This window comes from Apiospora marii, assembly GCF_038362585.1.
Source record: "Apiospora marii strain CBS 49790 chromosome Unknown utg000009l_segment0_segment0, whole genome shotgun sequence".
Classification (NCBI taxonomy): Eukaryota; Fungi; Ascomycota; class Sordariomycetes; order Amphisphaeriales; family Apiosporaceae; genus Apiospora; species Apiospora marii.
This window is the reverse complement of record NW_027117381.1, coordinates 3,499,939-3,517,806: the sequence shown is the minus strand read 5'-3', so window position 1 is coordinate 3,517,806 and position 17,868 is coordinate 3,499,939. Positions and strand designations below refer to the sequence as shown.

At 54.4% G+C, this 17,868-nt stretch overlaps 9 protein-coding genes across 9 annotated transcripts; 2 read left to right on the top strand and 7 right to left on the bottom strand.

The window, feature by feature from the left end:
- Positions 1-241: 241 nt before the first annotated feature.
- On the bottom strand, positions 242-1,361 carry PG985_012652 (metalloprotease; the record flags this gene model as incomplete). The annotated part of the gene is made up of 2 exons (XM_066832418.1): positions 242-679; positions 948-1,361. 2 exons carry the CDS (start codon positions 1,359-1,361, stop codon positions 242-244), a joined length of 852 nt encoding a protein of 283 aa, XP_066680468.1.
- A 1,546-nt stretch (positions 1,362-2,907) lies between these two features.
- PG985_012651 (uncharacterized protein) lies at positions 2,908-3,432 on the top strand (the record flags this gene model as incomplete). The annotated part of the gene is made up of 1 exon (XM_066832417.1): positions 2,908-3,432. The coding sequence occupies one exon, from the start codon at positions 2,908-2,910 to the stop codon at positions 3,430-3,432; it is 525 nt and encodes a 174-aa protein (XP_066680467.1).
- An 844-nt stretch (positions 3,433-4,276) lies between these two features.
- On the bottom strand, positions 4,277-4,697 carry PG985_012650 (uncharacterized protein; the record flags this gene model as incomplete). Its single annotated transcript, XM_066832416.1, has 3 exons — positions 4,277-4,363; positions 4,438-4,591; positions 4,657-4,697. 3 exons carry the CDS (start codon positions 4,695-4,697, stop codon positions 4,277-4,279), a joined length of 282 nt encoding a protein of 93 aa, XP_066680466.1.
- A 1,400-nt stretch (positions 4,698-6,097) lies between these two features.
- Positions 6,098-6,406, bottom strand: PG985_012649 (uncharacterized protein; the record flags this gene model as incomplete). Its single annotated transcript, XM_066832415.1, has 1 exon — positions 6,098-6,406. One exon carries the CDS (start codon positions 6,404-6,406, stop codon positions 6,098-6,100), a length of 309 nt encoding a protein of 102 aa, XP_066680465.1.
- A 192-nt stretch (positions 6,407-6,598) lies between these two features.
- Positions 6,599-7,024, bottom strand: PG985_012648 (uncharacterized protein; the record flags this gene model as incomplete). Its single annotated transcript, XM_066832414.1, has 1 exon — positions 6,599-7,024. One exon carries the CDS (start codon positions 7,022-7,024, stop codon positions 6,599-6,601), a length of 426 nt encoding a protein of 141 aa, XP_066680464.1.
- A 677-nt stretch (positions 7,025-7,701) lies between these two features.
- On the bottom strand, positions 7,702-9,036 carry PG985_012647 (uncharacterized protein; the record flags this gene model as incomplete). Its single annotated transcript, XM_066832413.1, has 1 exon — positions 7,702-9,036. The coding sequence occupies one exon, from the start codon at positions 9,034-9,036 to the stop codon at positions 7,702-7,704; it is 1,335 nt and encodes a 444-aa protein (XP_066680463.1).
- A 384-nt stretch (positions 9,037-9,420) lies between these two features.
- Positions 9,421-10,608, bottom strand: PG985_012646 (uncharacterized protein; the record flags this gene model as incomplete). The annotated part of the gene is made up of 1 exon (XM_066832412.1): positions 9,421-10,608. The coding sequence occupies one exon, from the start codon at positions 10,606-10,608 to the stop codon at positions 9,421-9,423; it is 1,188 nt and encodes a 395-aa protein (XP_066680462.1).
- Positions 10,609-11,045: 437 nt separating this feature from the next.
- PG985_012645 (Tyrosinase-like protein orsC) lies at positions 11,046-13,947 on the top strand (the record flags this gene model as incomplete). Its single annotated transcript, XM_066832411.1, has 4 exons — positions 11,046-11,956; positions 12,600-12,884; positions 12,939-13,364; positions 13,422-13,947. The coding sequence occupies 4 exons, from the start codon at positions 11,046-11,048 to the stop codon at positions 13,945-13,947; spliced, it is 2,148 nt and encodes a 715-aa protein (XP_066680461.1).
- Positions 13,948-16,479: 2,532 nt separating this feature from the next.
- On the bottom strand, positions 16,480-17,685 carry PG985_012644 (uncharacterized protein; the record flags this gene model as incomplete). The annotated part of the gene is made up of 1 exon (XM_066832410.1): positions 16,480-17,685. The coding sequence occupies one exon, from the start codon at positions 17,683-17,685 to the stop codon at positions 16,480-16,482; it is 1,206 nt and encodes a 401-aa protein (XP_066680460.1).
- Positions 17,686-17,868: the final 183 nt, after the last annotated feature.

Here is a 17,868-nt window from a genome sequence, read left to right as displayed (position 1 = left end):
TAGACCAATTGATCGGCAGCCTTTGTTCCTAGCCGTGGATTGAGAACACGAAATGGCGTTTACAGAGCTTAATCATATGGTATTATTATTTCAGATGGTCATATCTGTATCTGCATATATAAACCAATTCCCGTTGCGCTGCCCCGCCCTGGGCTGCCACCGTACAGTGATCCCTGGCCCCTACTTCCTGCTCCACCACCCTGCCCGGTCTCCCGCCACGATGGAAAAGAATCGCCGTCGTCTATTTGCCGGCACGGTAGTTCTTCCAGTAGCTGTTCATGCGGGCGTTCTGCCCGGCGGTGAACTCCTCATAGCAGGTGTCGTAGGTGTAGTCCATGTAGTTGTGGATGGGGTCGACGCCGCCGCCGGAGCAGGTGTCACGGCCGACGGGGCAGCCGGAAGCAGCGCTGGCCTCGGGGGGCGTGTCGGAGACGTAGTCGCCCTGGCCGCTGCAGCCGCCCTGGAAAGTGTGGTAGAGACCGAACCAGTGGCCGGCCTCGTGGACGGAGGTCAGGCCCAGGTTGAAGTTGTTCAGGTTGCCGCCGGGGACGGTACCGGAAGCGACGACAACGCCGTCCAGGTAGAAGTTGGACTCGCCAGGGCCCGACTCATCGGGGAAGGTGGCGTAGCCGAGAATGCTGCCCATGTCCTTGACGAGGTACAGGTTCAAGTCGGCGTACTGGAAGAAAAGGGATATTGTTAGCAGGTTGGATTTCAAGTAGGGAGTGTAACGTATCACAGGGCTCAGACTAGAATGATGGGCTGAAAATGGCCTGTATTCCTAGCTAGAGCAAGCGTGACGATCATTGTATGGTGTTCTGGTTCAGGTTGATGATGAGGGAAGGACGGATAGGTGTCACCCCCACTAGCTTGTTGGTGGGGTGAGGTGCGCTAGTAGTGGGCTCCAACAGATAGGGGATCAGGGGTATATTCTCAAGTATACTTACGTTGCCCTTGCGGAGCTGCCTCTTCATCGGCGCCTCGGCGGAACCGTAGGCGTTGGAGGCCCAGTTGCTGTTGACGGTGAAATCGGTGCCGGCCAGGGTGAACTGGTAGCCGTAGGGGGCATACGCCTTGTTCATGGCCGAGATCTGGGCGCTCACATCGGAGCTCGAGAGGTAGCCACCGCTCGCGGACTGCGAGGAGGCCACGACGTGGACGTAGACCTTGACGGTGGTGGTAGCGGCGATCCGAAAGGACTCGTTGCCGGTCAGGGCCAGGGCAGCCTCCTCGGTGGCGAACTGCTTGGACATCTCGATGTGGGCCTCGGTAGGGTCATGCGTACCGCAAGCGCGGACGATGTCCTCGGCGATGACGCCGGTGGCCGCGAGGGCGCCGAGAGCAAAAGTCAGGAACTGCATCTTGATTGAACGAATGGAGTTGACAAGAACGAGTGATGAAGTAGGATATACAGCTCCTTGAAGTGTGCTTGACCGGGTGGCTACTGACTGGATGCTGAGTAAAGTCTCAAGGTAGGACGAACTACGAGGTCTTTATAGAACATCGGACGAACCTGTATCTTTCTTTAAAAAATATAGAACGTTTAACACGAGGTTACACCTTGATCGGTTTACTTCCCGTAAGAGGAAGGTTTGATTGTTATACGATCTAGGGCCGGGAGCTAGCACTTCGGTCCTCGAATTTCGGAGCCTCTGGGCTCTGCTAGGTCCAGGGCGAGTGACCAACCTTCCTGATGTGTGCGGGTGCACCGCATGGCAAACCGAGGGATGGGGGTGGTGGCCATTGGATAGCGTGCGAGCAAACAATTCTCCGCCGGTCAGAATCGCTGATTGCCTTGGTCACGGGTAGCATTGCATGATTCAAGGGCGCGAGTAGTGCGAACTCGGCAGAGGAGTGGGCCACAACAACGGCGTCCGTTGATGCTGTGCACGCAAAGAAGCAAGTAGGGTGAGTTGTGCGAACAGGGGAGAGAACGGCAAGGGGGCAATATAGCGAGTGCCCAGTCGGATGTCCAAGATAAGACTCAGCTGTGGGCTCTCGGAGACCGGAGATGGCGGCGGCAAGTGCCTGCCGTTTCATTGGGCTGGATTGGGGGGACAGCCCCGCGAGGCATAAGGCCACCAGGGACGCTGCTTGGGTGATGCTGGTGGCTGCTCTACTTGCTTATCTTCAGGCTCGGCTTTATGCAGACTTGGCGCGTGCCTGCCGGGGTGGAGTGTGGGGTTCTGCCGCTTGGCACTCGCCAATGTGGTCAAGGCCCTTATCACTACCGACCAAAGTGGCATGTGCCATTTCTCGTGTAGAAGCTTAATACCTACCGCTCCGGGAAGGTGGAATTCGTGCCTGTCTCCTCCCGTAATGGTCCTAGCATGCATGCGCTGGAGATTCGGGCGAGCGCGCATGTGAGGGCAATGACGATGGTGACTGCTGCGCCCAGGCCGATTGCGCTTCGTTCGACCACTGCGAAGTTCAGTAAGCACAACAACAACAGTGCACTGCGCTTACCGCGCAATGCACCTAATTCATTGGGTCCCTCCCCACAAGACGGCCTGCGCTTGCTGAAGATGCCCCTCAACACCAGAAACTCATCGTGACTTCTCACAGCTGAATTTGCAATTTCCAGGCAAGATCCGCAACGATCATCGCTTTTGCAGGCGCAAGCGAGAATGCAACCTCAGAGCAGGTCAAGTTGGAAGTCGCATTGGATTTAAGGTTAAATGAGGATTCTGGGCGCCCAGGCGTCCGGGGTGCGGGGTCATAGCGCCTGTACGTACCGGCGAGCTGCTCAACGGGTCAACTCGGTAACATCAACATTCTTCAGGCAATCAGTCCAAGACCGAGGCGGCACAACACCAACATATCGAGCATTGCATTTTCATAAGTGGAACTCCAGAAACCCACACACATAGGTGCCTGAGTTCCAGCACGTGACATTCACCAACCCTCATGGCCACCTTTCACCCATTCCCCCGCCTCCCGCCTGAGATCCGTAACCTGATCTGGCGGTCGACAGTGGAGCCGAGAATCGTGGAGGTCACTCTCACCGTGGTGAAGGAGTTGCCGGATTCCGATGATGTTGTGATGAGACTCGCCTCGTCGACGCTGGTCCCTGCGGTGTTGCACACCTGCCAAGAAGCCCGCGACCTGAAGAAGCTCTACCAGCAGGAGCTGTCCCAGGTCTTCCCTGTCCTCCGCACCGCCGATGGAGACTTTGTGCAGCAACATCCGCCGCTACTTCCGCCGCTACACGAGCAGCCCCCGTACTTCTGGCTGAACTTGGACATCGACATCCTCTCGGTCGGATTGATGCCCCTCGGTCTGTTCTTGAACATCGCGCCCCTGGTCAAGCGGCTCCGATTCGCGAGCGAAGGCGGCGCCGACAGCTTTTTCGAGACCGAACAAGACGACCTTGCCGCCTTCGTCGCCGTCGAGGAGATCCAGGTCGTTCCCTTGGGGCCGCTGCCGGGCTAGGAGCAATCGACGGTGAACTATTCGTGGCCTTGCGGTCCAGACAATGTGTTTTTCGTCGACGTGTACGACGAGTTCGGTGGATCAAAGACAAAGACAAAGGCAGCTGAGCAGGACAATTTTCTGGCGGGACTGCGAGCGTACTTCGAGTCACAGCGAGCTGAGGGCAGGACGGAGAAAGTCGACCTGAGTATAAGCGAGGCCGAGCAGGACGCCTTGGACACTTATAGCATTCGGATGGCAGAGGCGGGGCATCTTTGCGCTGGAACTTATGGATATGAATTTCCTTAACGGGTGGTCTGAGGACCCCTATTTCATGATTCAGTTTGCAGTATGTCCCCTGGCCGGGATGTTAGTCAGCCCTGCCCCAACCCGCACCTCCTGCGTCATGGTTTAGCCCCCGAACGACGACAAATGATTCCTCCCTATGGTCAGTTTAGAAGAGTTTATCTTTGGACGGCCCCGTCGTACGCGTCTCTGGTAACTTAGGGTAGGGTAACATGAATCAAAGAACACTCGTTTACGACATCGTCATCTGGAAACGCTATCATGAAGCCAATATGGATGTGTTGATTTGTTATTTGAACAGTGAGTGACTATGGATGTGTTGATTTGTTATTTGAACAGTGAGTGACTAGATGTAGTTTCATCATGAGTAATGAGCGACTGATTGGCCAAAAGGTTGAGTGTCACTTCCATATATCCACTATCCCCAGGAGAATATCGGATTGATCCCAAAGCCTGAGGTAAACACCGTGGTCGTCATTTGGACCAAACTCTCCGCATGCAATTTGCGTTGGAGTTGACCGAGGCGCTCCTGTCCAGCTGCAGTATCGCGTTGAGGTGTTTACCAGCAGAATGCGCCCGGTGCGCCGTTGGCCTTGCACCAGTCGTTGAAACCGCCGCTGTCGATGCAGCAGCCGGAGCTCGAGCACTGGTTGCGATAACGGGTAAGCTCGTGTAATTCCTTCCATGCTACGGCTCGGTGGCGACTTAGGGGGTACTTACCTGGTGGTGCTGGTCGCCATGGTATTGCTTGTTCAGGAGGCAAGCGACGCTCTCGCCTGGCAGCTGGACGCCGCAGGCTCTCTGGGTGAGGTCGTTCCACTGGGGACCGGTGCCGGAGGGGTCCTGGCACTTGCAGTTGCAGCCAGCAAGAACGCTGGTTGTGTTGTTACTATGCGTGTGCTTCACTTGGCTAGGATACTAGTGTGTAGGGGTACTCACCTGGTCGAACCCAGGAGGATGGTGAAAAGCGCCAACTTCATTTTGCTTGTAAGATATGCTTCGCGGTGGTAAGTAGTAGGATAGGACAGGTGATGTTTGATGTTTGATTTCTGGTTGAATGTGAGTGACTGCGGGGGGTGAGGTGGTAACCGAGCTCCTATTTATACCAAGTAGTGAAGACACAATGCTTCTATTACCAGTAACATATTCTAATTATAGTGAATCTAAACATTCTGTTCCGTAGTGTAATATCCTCAGATGATAGGTGCCGCGCTTACTGAGCCCAATGCATTAACGGCCGGAAGGCAACTCTCCCCTTAAAAAAAAGACATAGCTCCAAGTTGCAATGCTATGATCGTCATGAAGGATCCTGCATGTTGCTGTCCCTCGGCGAAAATGAGACAAAAGTAAGCGGTGGCTCTTTGAAGTGAGTAAGCCGCATCTAACCCAACGGAATGTTTCATGTCAGCTCACTGCAGATCTGCAGTATTCCGGAGCTAATTCCGGGATGGCTTACAAGCCTGCATGATGCAGGGCACTATAAGAGATGTTGCAATTACCAATACCTTTTATATAATTCTGACCTACAGCTGCGAATCAGCTTACCGTACTCCCGATGTCATACTGAGACGAATGATCAAAGGGGGTCACAGTCTATTGGATCGTAGACGGGCAAGAATGACCAAGTGATCAACAGACCGCTTTCGATCAATACCAACAGAAAATTGCTCCGAGATTGCGAAGAGGAAAGTCATCTTTGGTCATTGTCGAAGACGGAGAATTTTACACAAGAGAACTTACGATGAAAGGGTGCCAGGTGCTATCCGAAGCCGCCCTGGCCCGCTTTGAGGGGAAGGCAATCTACCCAGCCATCGCTTACTGATGCAAGTTGATTATACGACCTGGATGAATTGGACACCAGTGGTGTTAGCTTGTTGGCTGGAGCGGGGTCAGGGTCAGCACAATGTCAGGTTATTTCGGCAGTCGTGTGGGTTGATGGGCGTTGTCTCGTTTCTAGCTGACCACGTCCCGCAAATCAAGATGATTTGCGTAGCCATCGGTAATGATGACAACGCATATACCAGATATAGAACCTACGCAGATCGTCACGGACCGCAGTACTCTCAGCAGTGAAGATTATCCAGCTGCGTCGATAATCGCTAGTGGCTGGCAGCTTTGGAGCCGCCTTGTCTGTTCTAATCCTCAAAATCCAGTTTTTGCCTACTATATTTACTGCTACAACGCAACGAGGAACTGGCGACAACGCAATGGTACACGAGATATCCTTGATTTCTGTTGCGCTGAGTAGAGTAGAATGAGTATGGATTCCCTTATGACGTCTCCTTTGGGCATTAATTCAGCTCTGCCGAGGTGGGAGACTCGCAAAGAAGAGAGAAAAGGATTAAACTTGATATACCGCGCTCAGCTCAAAAAGAATCCTTTATACACTCCGCGTCGCATGTGTGGAGGGTCTGTTGGAGATTTTCTTGCCATTTGTCTGTTGGCAAGAGTCCTCCTGATCCTCATCATCTTTCCGGCCCTTTTGGTCATCTAGCCATCCAACTAGTACGTCTTCCCGCTTGCCCGACGAGTCGACGGACGTGGTGACGAAATGGCCGGGACAGGCCGTCATCACCACAGCCTTCATGGGGATGAGGGTCGAGCCAACTCCCATGTCTTGCTCCATCAGCTTCAGCAAGTATTCCTGGAATTCCCTGAACAACCGATGCTGCTCAATTGCCTTCGCCATCCTCCTTGGAAGGCACCGCCTCGCTGTTAAAATGCGAATCGGGAATTCTGGGATATTTGGCTTCGTCGGCCTGCCAGATTCCGAGGCAAAACAACACTGGCGTATCTTCGTCTCTTGGATCTGGATATCGGAAGATCTGGACGATGGATGACTGCTGTGTGTCCCAGTATGTATTCGACAGTGGGTATGGCCTCATGGCCTCTCGATCTCTCTGATTCTGTGAAGCTTTCTCGGGTTCCCAATACGAAAAAGAAACAATCGTTGGCGAATCTTGCGTGAGAGATCTGAGAGATCATTGGCAGAGTTGCGACTCGCTTCGAGATGCTGGCCTTCCCGCAACAGTGTCCTGATTCGGTACCAGCATTTGAGCCTCTTTGGCGATTCGGGATCGCGACCGACGCAATGCCGAATGACAACACCTGCGCCATGGTCCGTCATTGGCTTAGGGGAGGCACTGCGTTGTTCTGCGAGACGAGACTGCCCCTCAGCTAGGTGCCCATCCGGACTGTCGCGAAAGCGGACCGGCGTGGGAAGGAAGTGGACAGAACGCCGAGTACGGGCCAAATCAATGGGCCTATGCAGCGGCAGCCGACCGGCAATAGTGCGCAAGCGAAGCATTGTAGGGTGTTGGGTGAGGTGTGTGGGAGTTGACGCGAACTGGCAGCAGATGTCTTCGCGACTAGACTTGGGTTGCGCTGTGCTTACTGGTCTGTGAAATAACGGGTTTACCATCACGTGGGTGGCGTCGGCTACCCCTTGGTTGGTTGGTGGCCTGCAGGTACATCTTTCTTTTCTTTTTCCAGTGCGACTGTTACCAGAAACAAACACCAACCAGATACCTGAAGTGAACATGTCAAAACGTGGTAAGCTACCTGACGAAGGTATTTAGGTACGGTCCATACCTCAGGAGCCAGAGAGGGGTTATAATTACAAACAACTGAACAATTCTGTAACGATGGCACAGTGGGATGATCGACGGAGTAATTGGGGCTTCGAAGGGCAGCTACCCTTCGAGCTGCCGGTAATAAACCGGCAACCAATCAAGCCAGTGTGCTCTGTTCGAAACTCCTCTGTGGCATCGTTTTTGCTTTCGTTCTCTCTCCTTTTTGTCCTCCCTTCATGCTTGGCTAGCATCACAGCTGCACCATAATAGAAAACATACTACGTGTGATGCTTGAGTTCATACTTATCACTTCTCTATCTCGAATCACAGCGCAATTGCAATTGAACACACTTGAATATTTATATGTACACCTCCTAAAACACGATGCTGCCACTGCGCCTTGACCGTCAACCTAAAACTTATCATCCCCCCTCACAGTCGGCCTGCGAGCTTCGGCCTTCGCCCGCAGCACGGCCGCCTTCCAACTGTAGAGGTTCTCAGCGCTCTCGGAGATAGTCGTCTGGATGGAAGCCACCGTGTCCGGTGAGAAGAAGACGAAGCGCCGGGGCCTGTCGCCGCCGCCGACGGGCGCGGCCTCGGCCCCCCGCCGGGTCATGTACAGGGTGTGCAGCTCGAGCTCCTCGAGCCCCTGCTGGATGGCCTTGGCGGTCGAGTGGCGGATGAGCCAGATGCGTTCGGCGAGGTGGGAGGCGTCCTCGCGCTGGTACTTGCGCAGGCTGTCGGCGTGCCGCTGCAGCTTGAAGATGGCCGTCTCGAGCTGGCGGTAGGCGCGCCCCAGCCCCGACGCCTCGAGGTCCATGATGCGCGACATACCCTGGATGAACCAGCCGGAAAGGGTGTCGCGCCACTGCAGGTGCCGGTGCGGCAGGACCTGCGACCAGGCGACGCCGTGGATGGTGCGCAGGAAGGGGATCAGCTCGTCTTCCAGGAAGGCCACCACCTGCCGCATGCCCGCGCGGCACGGGCCCTTCTCCGGGTCCTGGAAGCACTCGTCGATGTCGTATTTCCCGATCGCCATGGAGCTCATGAAGTCGACCAGCGTCCAGGCCGTCTCGCGCGTGACCCAGTCCTGCCGCCGCTCGAGCTGGTACTTGAGCGCCTTGTAGTCGTGGGTCTCCGCCTCGTAGGACTGCCGCCACAGGGCCGTGAGGTTGGCGTGGGCCGCGGCGAGCGAGTCGTTGAGGGTGCGGAACTGGCGGTCGAACCGCTCGTTGAGCTTGTTCCCAAATAAGGTCGCCCGTCCGTAGACGGTTCCCTCGTCCGTGAGCCCGGACAGCTTGTTGTGCATCTCGGCCATGCGCGTCAGGACGTACCAGGACTTGGTGTTCTCCTCGACGTCCCCCGCGAGCGTCCCGCCCTCGTGCTTGTTGCTGGTGTCGTATCGCTTCGTGACGATGACCCCGGTCCCGTTCTTCATGCGCAGGAGGCCGAGCATCTGGGGGACGGTGTAGCCCAGCAGCTGGCCCGTGATCTCCGTCACGCTCTCGGCGGGGCGGCCGGGCACCCATCGGGCGTCGGGCAGGTCTGGGGAACAGTGGCGGCAGACGGAGAAGTCGTTGATGAGCTGGACGTATTCCTGCACCACCACCGGGAGGGACTTGACCACGGACCACTCTTTTATCGCCGATTGCGCGCCGCCGCCATTGGCCGCAACGAGAAGCGGCAGGAGGAAAGCCAGCAGAGAAGCCGCGTGGATTCGTACTGCGGTTGTCGTCGTTGGAAGCATTATATTAATTATTGTAGGACTTGCTCACTCTCGAAATCGTCGAGAACTGATTGTATTCTCTACTACTACTTACGACTAGGGGGCAACAATAGGTATCATGATTATCAGTACAAATGGATGTCATTATGGGTTGTGCTCTCGACAAAGCATCGACAGTCTTTGTACTTGGTACTTACTTCGAAGAGGACAAAGGCTTCGGGCACAATGCATGGCTGCTTTCAGAAATGCTACTTCGGGCGCATGGTGTTGGATTCTATTTCATTGTCCGGTTTACTTACCAACGTGAAACTGTGAGTAACGTCCCGACCTAAATTCAAAGAGAAAAACAGTTTCGGAGACTTCGCGATTAAAAAAAGAAAACCTACCCTTACGCGTGTCTTGAGATTAGTAGTAAAGTCCACACGCGTTGTTAAATTGTTGCTGTATCCTGGCGACGTGTTCCCGTTCAGCCGGAGCCAGGTGCGGCAAGAAGTGATCACGGGTATGAAGCCTCGGAAAGGGGACGCTGTCTCGCAACAACAGATGAAGGAAATTGGCCGGGAAGATCACAGTCCCCACGGCGTACTTGACCAGGTTGTTAATGAGTTGAATATCGCCCCAGTGGACATAGTGCGATTGAGCCCCCATGAGGGAATCAACGCCACCCATGACCAGCTGTATCACCAAGAAACAGACGATCCACAAATGGAAGAGGCATACGGCCACGAGCAACATGGCAATAACACTAAGAACTAGAAGCCAGATGGAGTAAACGGTCGGCCACAAGTTTCCGGGGCCCAAGAGCGCCCCGAACACTGCCACTATCGGGTCTAGCACTGCGTACCCTGTAGATGTCTGCTTATAAGTCTCCAGGAGTGTGGTCCCGTTCAAGAGGGGTATGAGTTGCAAGCCGCACAGAGGGCGTATCAGGAGGTACATGGGAAACAAGACTTGGTACAAGGACTGAGAAAGCACTCGAGCCCCAATGTCTTGAAAGAAATAATGATAGGCCCGGTACCGCCGATTGACATACTCTGAATGTGGCGCACGTGCACGTCGACGGACCTCAAGGGCGATGCCTGCGTAGAAAAGGGAGGCGCTTAAAAGGACTTCCAGTGGAATGCGCTGCCACATGTCAGAGGCCCACTGCGAGGCACTGCTGTCATAGATGGGCCGCCGCTGCAGGAAGATGGGCAGATACACGGATCTGATCGCCACGGGCGGAAGCGCTGTCGTCGGCATCCAGTAGGCGAGTCCGGAAAAGACGAAACCCTCGACATGGATCTGGAAGATCCTGATGACGTACACAATGTACGCAATCAACGGGTGGTGTTGGTCCCAATCTTCGAGGACCGGATACCCGAGCCACGCCAGGAACTCGCTGTCAATCTGCGAGTTCATCCACGACTCGATGAACTCATAGTACATCTCTGTTCGGACAGTCGTTATTACTTCGTTGATGATTTCATAGCAGACGGCCCAGAGCAACGTACCGAGAAGGTGTGTAGCCAGTTCATACTCTGTTTGTCTCAGATACCACCACAGCGACAGCAGTGCGAGGAGAGTGCATGCAATGAAGTCAAGACCGGCCATTTTGGGCAACGATTGACGATTACTTGAGTAGCTCCTGCTGAAGATGTGTAACACTGCCTTTTCTTCCACTCCACCTCGCCCCTTATCCACATTATATACATCGCGGCTTTCCAACACAGTATGGCTGTTATTGTACCCCTGGAGATCAACAACTGGTGGTGTGGTAACAATTTCCATGTTTAAGTTCCTTTTCTTGTATCCTGTTAGTGCTAGGTAGACATTCCTTTGTCGACAGCTTCCCTTTGACCGAGGTTTTGGAACATGAGCTTTGTGCTGCAACAGCACAAAGGCCGTCCTCGATGCTTTCAGACTACTTGTCTGACTAGGACCCCGAGTTTAGTTCCACCAAGGGCTTGATCCAACCGACCAGCTTTTCGTTTTGAGCCCTTGCAATAAACCCCTCAAAGCCGTCAGTCCAAGCTTGTTTGATCGTCAACATGGTTCAACTAGACCACTTACAATTCGTGCTCCAGCTGCTCGAGTTTGACCGGATAGGACGCAGACACCCCAACTACCGCCTGGTCACCCCGCAGGATCTCGAGATCGCCCGGGACATCGCGCAGCGTAACGGGCTCGTGTTTCCCAGGAACCAGCCCGTCAACATCCTCGAGCTGGTTGACGGCCCCAGGAGCAACCAGAAGGTCGGACAAATTCTGGAGACCTTGAGAACCTTCGACCAGTACGACTACCCCACACCCGAAGCTAGCGACGAGAGCACTTTGGTCGGCTCGGACGAGGGCGAACAGGATCCTGCAGTGCTCGATGGGGTGGAAGAGCAGAATGGCTACGTAGAAGCCCCCGCGGATCCACCGCCAACAGCGGAACAGAATGCTCCCCCTCCGCCGTCGTGGATATACAGGTGGACGCCCACGATCATAGGCATCGTACTAGCCATCGCCATGTGCATCACCCTGCAGTACCTACTCGGCAACCCCTTCATCCCCCCAACCCCCCGATCCCCATCACCATCGAACCGGACCCTCCAACCGGACCCCCCCTCCGCCGACCTCCCCTTGACGTACTACTTCCTGGAACCCCCCAAGACGCGCCGCGCGGGCAGCCACCTGACCCACGAGATCGTGGACCCGGTAGTCCGGGCCCTCAAGCAAGCGACCTCGGCCTCGTCGGCGGCGGGGCTGCGGCGCTTCCACGAGCGCTACCCGTACTTCGTGACGGGCACGACGGGGGTCGACGTGCTGCGGTGCCTGCAGGGCACCTCCTACCACGGCTTCTACAAGCAGGCGAAGCAGATGGACCGCGTCTGCGCCATGGAGCTCGGGGGCGAGATCGGGGCCGCGGTGCCCTTGGCCAAGTCGGGGCCGGGACTGCCGCCCGCGGCGGCGGCGCGGTGGGGGAGGAGGACTGGATGTGGGTGGCATCTTGTTTGGCTTGGACGACTTGCGAGAAGGTGCATGGGTGGGATGTGTTGCCTAATCGGGAGGATGATGAGGCTTGGGGGCCTTGATGAGCGGGGGCGCTTATTACACATCGGCGATGAAGGTCGTGTTACCACCACTATATTAAAGTCCTGTTTATTGTTCATATAGAAGGGGAATGGCCTTATAAATAGAAGCTCATTCAGTTGTTACGTTGATTTTACCGATGTTGAGTAGGCTCAACGGTCTAGCGAACCATGCAGGGTAATCCTATATGCCAAGGACATAAATCAACCAACAACCAACATGCCTACATGTAGTATCCGGAGCGGAGTCGACATGCAAGGAGGAATAGCACGATGTTGCTCCGATCATGCGAGCGTACCAATTTCACCCCTCATGATGTAACTCTCTAGTGACTGCCAAGCTCCCTCTGCATGCATCCAACGAATGACACGGTCCGAGGCGGGGAACTTCGGGTCACGGTTTGGCAAGACTCGACTTTCCCGAAAGTTGGCTCAATTGCGAAATGCCTATATACCAAACACCAGAGCCAACTAGTTTGTGATTTTCAACTCCATGGAACTGCTCAGTCGTACCTTTTGGTCTGTGAAGGGCCAAGCCAGTCCATACCATCGGTGTCCTCGCCTCCCTCACTCAACCTCTGATCAACCACGGGTGTGACTCGGTCAATATGCGCGTTTCCCTCTGCGCGTCGGCCGCTCTCTTCGCAGCCGGAACCCAGTCTGTGTTGACGGTGGATGAGCGACAAGATGCCAATACCATCATGGCTGAGCTCCAAAAACAGGCGACCGAGGCCCTTGTGGAGACCAACACAGGGGCAGCAGAGCACCCAGCAGACGGATGCTTCTTTGGCAACGCTCATGTCCGCCAAGACGGGTAATCAGCTCCGATCACATTGCCATTTCACCCTGCTTACTCTACTAAACGCAGGGAAAAGCTCGACCAGGACCATAAGCGCGACTACATCAAGGCCGTACAGTGCATGGCAGATTCGCCTACCAGGCTCACTCAATACGGCTGGGCCAGCAAGAACCGGTACGACGACTTTTTCGGTGTGCATATCAACAAAACAACGTCCATTCATGCCACGGGCAACTTCTTGACTTACCACCGCTATTTTGTCTATCTGTGGGAAAAGGCGCTTCGCAAGGAATGCGGGTATCAGGGGTATCAGCCTTACTGGAACTGGTTCAAGTATGCCGACGACCTAAGCAAGTCTCCGGTTTTTGATGGGAGTATGACTAGTATGGGCGGCGACGGCGAATACTTTCCCCATAACGGGAGCATGGGGGGTGGCAACACCATCTACTTTCCTCCTGGGAGAGGAGGCGGATGTGTGACATCAGGACCTTTCAAGTAAGCAGTGCCCTTCTGCGCACCAAGATGACGTGTGCTGATGTTTCCATCATGCAGCCTCACTATCAACCTGGGCCCCATTACCCCTCGTATGAACGGCCTACTCCCAGTCAGCAGCCTATATGAGTGGAACCCGCGCTGCCTGCGCCGCGACCTCACCATGGCCGCCTCTCGCTTCCTGAACGCCGAGAACCTCATCAACATCACCGTCGGGGATGCGTCGCATACTATCGAGCTCTTCCAAGACGAGCTGCAGGGTGCCCGCACCGGACCGGACTTCCTGGGCATGCACGGGTCCGGGCATTTCTCGATGGGCGCCGACGGGACCGATCTCTACGCCTCCATAAACGACCCGGCCTTCTGGCTCCACCATGCCATGCTGGATCGTGTCTATTGGGTTTGGCAGGCGCTGCATCCGACAGAGAAGGACAAGATCGCGGGCGGGACGGTGATGCGCGAGCCCGACTCGGCGCCGGCAAGGCTGGGTGACCTGTTGGATGTCATGGGGTTAGATGACAATAGGCCGATCAAAGACTTGTTAGACACGCTGGGAGAAACGCCACTGTGCTATGTCTATGAATGACAACAGTGGGGTCAGAACAAGAGGGGACTGAGTGCTACGCTTAGCCAGACTACAGCGATGTTCGTATGTTTTGGATAACAGCAAAGAGGTATGAGTTAGGTATAAATGAGTAAGTGTCAAATGTGTCTTGATGGTAGTAAGTGTGAGCATATTGGATCGTCTTTTGTGTTGCTTCCCATGTTGAATGCATGTGATCTAAAGATCAATCATGGAGTTGCCCTTCTTGATGAGACATAACGGACGTTGTGTTGCAAAACCTCGTGTGAGTATTTTGAACATGGTTAGAGGAGGTTTGACATCTTAAGTGGCAATGACTTGTAACCTGCCTCTTGCCAGTGTCATAGATTTACAGTTTCCCAGCTCGCCAAGCTCCTCATTAGGGGCTGGTTGCTCGTAACCGTTATTTGCTCTTTACTACCATGGCTCACTAGTTAGCATACTTGCCTCGGGTCAAGGTTTGTTTGGCTCGGGAAGTAAAAACATGCACGAAATCTCGTATTTGGTGGGTAATTGAGTTCAAATGGTTATTGGGTTACTGCCAGCACCCGTTCTCGTTGAGGATCGGTCACTGCGAGGGCAGATTGCCAGGGATTCCGATGCGCGTTCGGGGATCAGCCGGGATCAATCGGGATCCAGGTGTTTTTTAGATCCCACAATCGATTCAAGCTGTGGGCTTGGTTGGGGCTCTGTTTGATCTGGTTCCGACCTATCCCAGGATCAATCGGATCCGCCCTTGTCCCTTCCGGACCATCCAGATTGACCTTTCGTGGTTCTGCAATGTTTTAGTACAATCGGCTGGTCTACAACATTTAATTGTTGTCCCCTGCTACATCATCTGCTGCGAAGACAAGACCACCAAACTCGAGGTCGGCATCGCATAAAAAGCCCTCAAACACCAAGCCAAATGCACTATCCTCCTCTGGGAGGCTGGCACGATCAGCAGATGTTGAGTTTCGTAACCCCTGAATCCGCGTCGAGATTGTTTCGGGGTTGCATATACACTACTGCATATATGCACTCAAATGCTTATCCCGCCGCAATGCGGACGTGAAGTTACCCCATGCCTGCGCCACCGAGTTTGAGTAAAGCTCTTACGTTAGCACGGATGCCATTAAAGTAGTCCCGGCCATATGCAGATAGTAGACACGATGCCGCCAAGGCAGCAGGCCTAGAGACTCGCCAGGCTCCAATGTTAGGATGATTGAGATCACGAGGGCGTTTGCTTGCTGAGACTGCTGAGAGAAGAGAGTTCGCCGTGGCCATTGTCGCTGCCCAATGGGACTTCGCCATGTAGAAACTGAACATACAAGACCGACCCTTGGTAGTTCCTCGGAAATCCATACACCATTTTATAGCCCTCAACGGGATCTGCGGGGATAATCCCAGGTCATTTCACCAGTATCTATCAACTGTGTCATAATGGAACTTGAATGTCGACGATGCGTTTTCTGGCCCGAACTGCAACATTCTCGCCTAGCTCGTGCATCGCAGTCATACATAGGGGTTTCTTGTACGAAAGCCCAACTTGAATAGGACATGGGAGATCCTCTGCATTGGCATGAGAAGGCTTCCTTGAAAGTGGTGCTGAGATCGATGCCTGACAACCAGAAACCGTGGCCTAGGTAGGTGCCCAAGTACCTACAATGAGCAAACAGCACGCCCTAGCTACATAAATATCCAAATTGACCATGAATTCATCAACATACCATGGTACAGTGGTTATCTGCACAGTTAACTCGTCTACCTAACCTTGAGGGTTCGATTCCCCTCGTGAGCGTTACCCTTTGGGACTTCCATCCTGGGGGGCTGGGGCCGTGTCCATTGCTCAACAATGATCTATAGGTTCTGGCGTAACACCAACGCTCAGTTAGTCCGAAGTGGCTTTTAGGCGCCGAGTGATGCACATGGTAATCTTATTTTTTTCTTTTTTTTTTTTTTTTTTTCTCTTTTTGTTTTCTCAACTTTGACCCAGGCCTTTGGGGACAAATCGAGATCCTACATAATTCTTCGAGTCAGGCAGGCTTTCAGTGCAGACGATCGATGACATGAGACCATCAATACCAATGATAATCGTAAACAGCTGCATGGAAGAGATGGGATCATCCGCGCACATACCAGAACACTGCAGAAGGGTAATATCTATCAGCCAGGGAGGAAGTCCTGATTTTATACCACGGGTATGATGCGTACGGTCCGGTACGAGCCAGGACATCGATCTCATGCAGCGACTGGTCGTCACCTACAGTACCTCTACATTCCTACACGGCAGAACCTGGCCAATCACACATTAATTTGACACAAAAGCATGTGACCAAACTTTTATAAACCACTCTATCCATTGAGTAGTACTAGAGTAGCCTAAGAAAACCTTTCCCATCCCGGACTGTACCCGTGGATCCCCGTATTCCATTCACATCTCACCACAACGCCCGCCAAAGAAGACCGCCGAAGGAGATTCGAGAAGGTGGTCGCCGAAGCGTTGATGGAGATGGAGATCGCCTAAGCGTGATGGGCATAATCCGTGATGGTATCTCACCAGAAAATATATATCAAACCCAGAATTACCCCCAGTACAAACCCGGCTATTTCGCGGACCCAGGGGATAGGCTCATCACGCTCCTGGTTGTGTGCCAACTGATGATCGTCTTGGTCGGGGTTGCGTACCTGGCCCGGGGTGTTGTTGTGGCGAGGGACTCCGGGAACGCCCGGGACTGGGAGCGCAGGTAAGGGATCCTCAGGGACTGGCCCAGCTACCACATTCTCCTCCTCGCGGCGGCGAGCTGCTTCTGCTGCTATCTCGCGGGCGTGGTGGTCGGGCAGGCGGTTGTGGGCTCGGTAGTACCGGAGATCCGATGCGATCCGGGAATCGTTGACCCGAGGGGGCGGCGCCTCGTTTCCTATGGTGATGCCCGAAGGCGAGATGGATAGTCCCCCCTCGGGACGGCCAAAACCGTCAAAGCCATGCTTGAAGGCGGGATGGAAAGGCCGCTCGTAGAGATACCACAGCAGCTTGTCGCGCTCCAGGTGCGCCCTTACTGGCTTGGGAATGTGGCCGAAGGTCGCGACATACACGATGACGACGTCGTAGAAGTAGGCCGGGTCCTGGGCGCGGTCGTACATGATGTTGCGGTATGCCCGGGCGCGAGAGATGGACTGGCGGGGATTGTAGTGGAAGAGGTCATTCTGTATGGCTTCCTTCATGTCGGAATCCCATTCAAAGTGCGCCGTCATGGTATCGAGGAGCTCCGTGTGCTTCTGTTGCACGGCCAGGAGATCTTGACCACCGAGACTGTCCCGGGTGCGCTGCAGTCTGAGCCGCGAGATGTGCCACTCGGCGGGGACTGTCACGTCCGATCCCCCGAACTTCAGGATGAAGTTGTTACCTTGAGGGACTCGGGCTGGCTGCTCTGCCCACACTGGGGGCGTGATGTATTGGATGAGGAAGTGGCCGGGATAGATGACAGCTTGTGCTCGCTTTCTCTCTTCCAAGAAGATGCCGGCAACGGCCACTGCGTTCAGCCCAGAAATGTTGAAGCCATCGGCTGCCCACTTTTGGATCTCAGCGGGCTCGGCAATGCCGTGCTTCAACAGGTACTTCAAAGTTTTCAGAGCTTCTTGGTGCTCGGGAGTTGCCACTGGGGCCATTCTGAGATGGGCGATCACGGCGCAGATTGCCTCAGTTCGGCCGGGTGCCTCCAGTGTGTACTGCCGGTTGGTTCTTGCAAGGGACTGCCCCATCTTGTAATGCCTGGGCTTGTGAGTGACTGTCGGGTATTGTGCGGGATCGGACGGGATTGGAAGGGATTGGGTGGGATGCCTGGGGAGCATATGGACTTACGCTGTGTAGGCCTGGATGAAACAGGGAATTCTTCTCTTGATTTGGATCTGGTCGCTTCGAGGTTGGAACTGTTTTGTGGATGT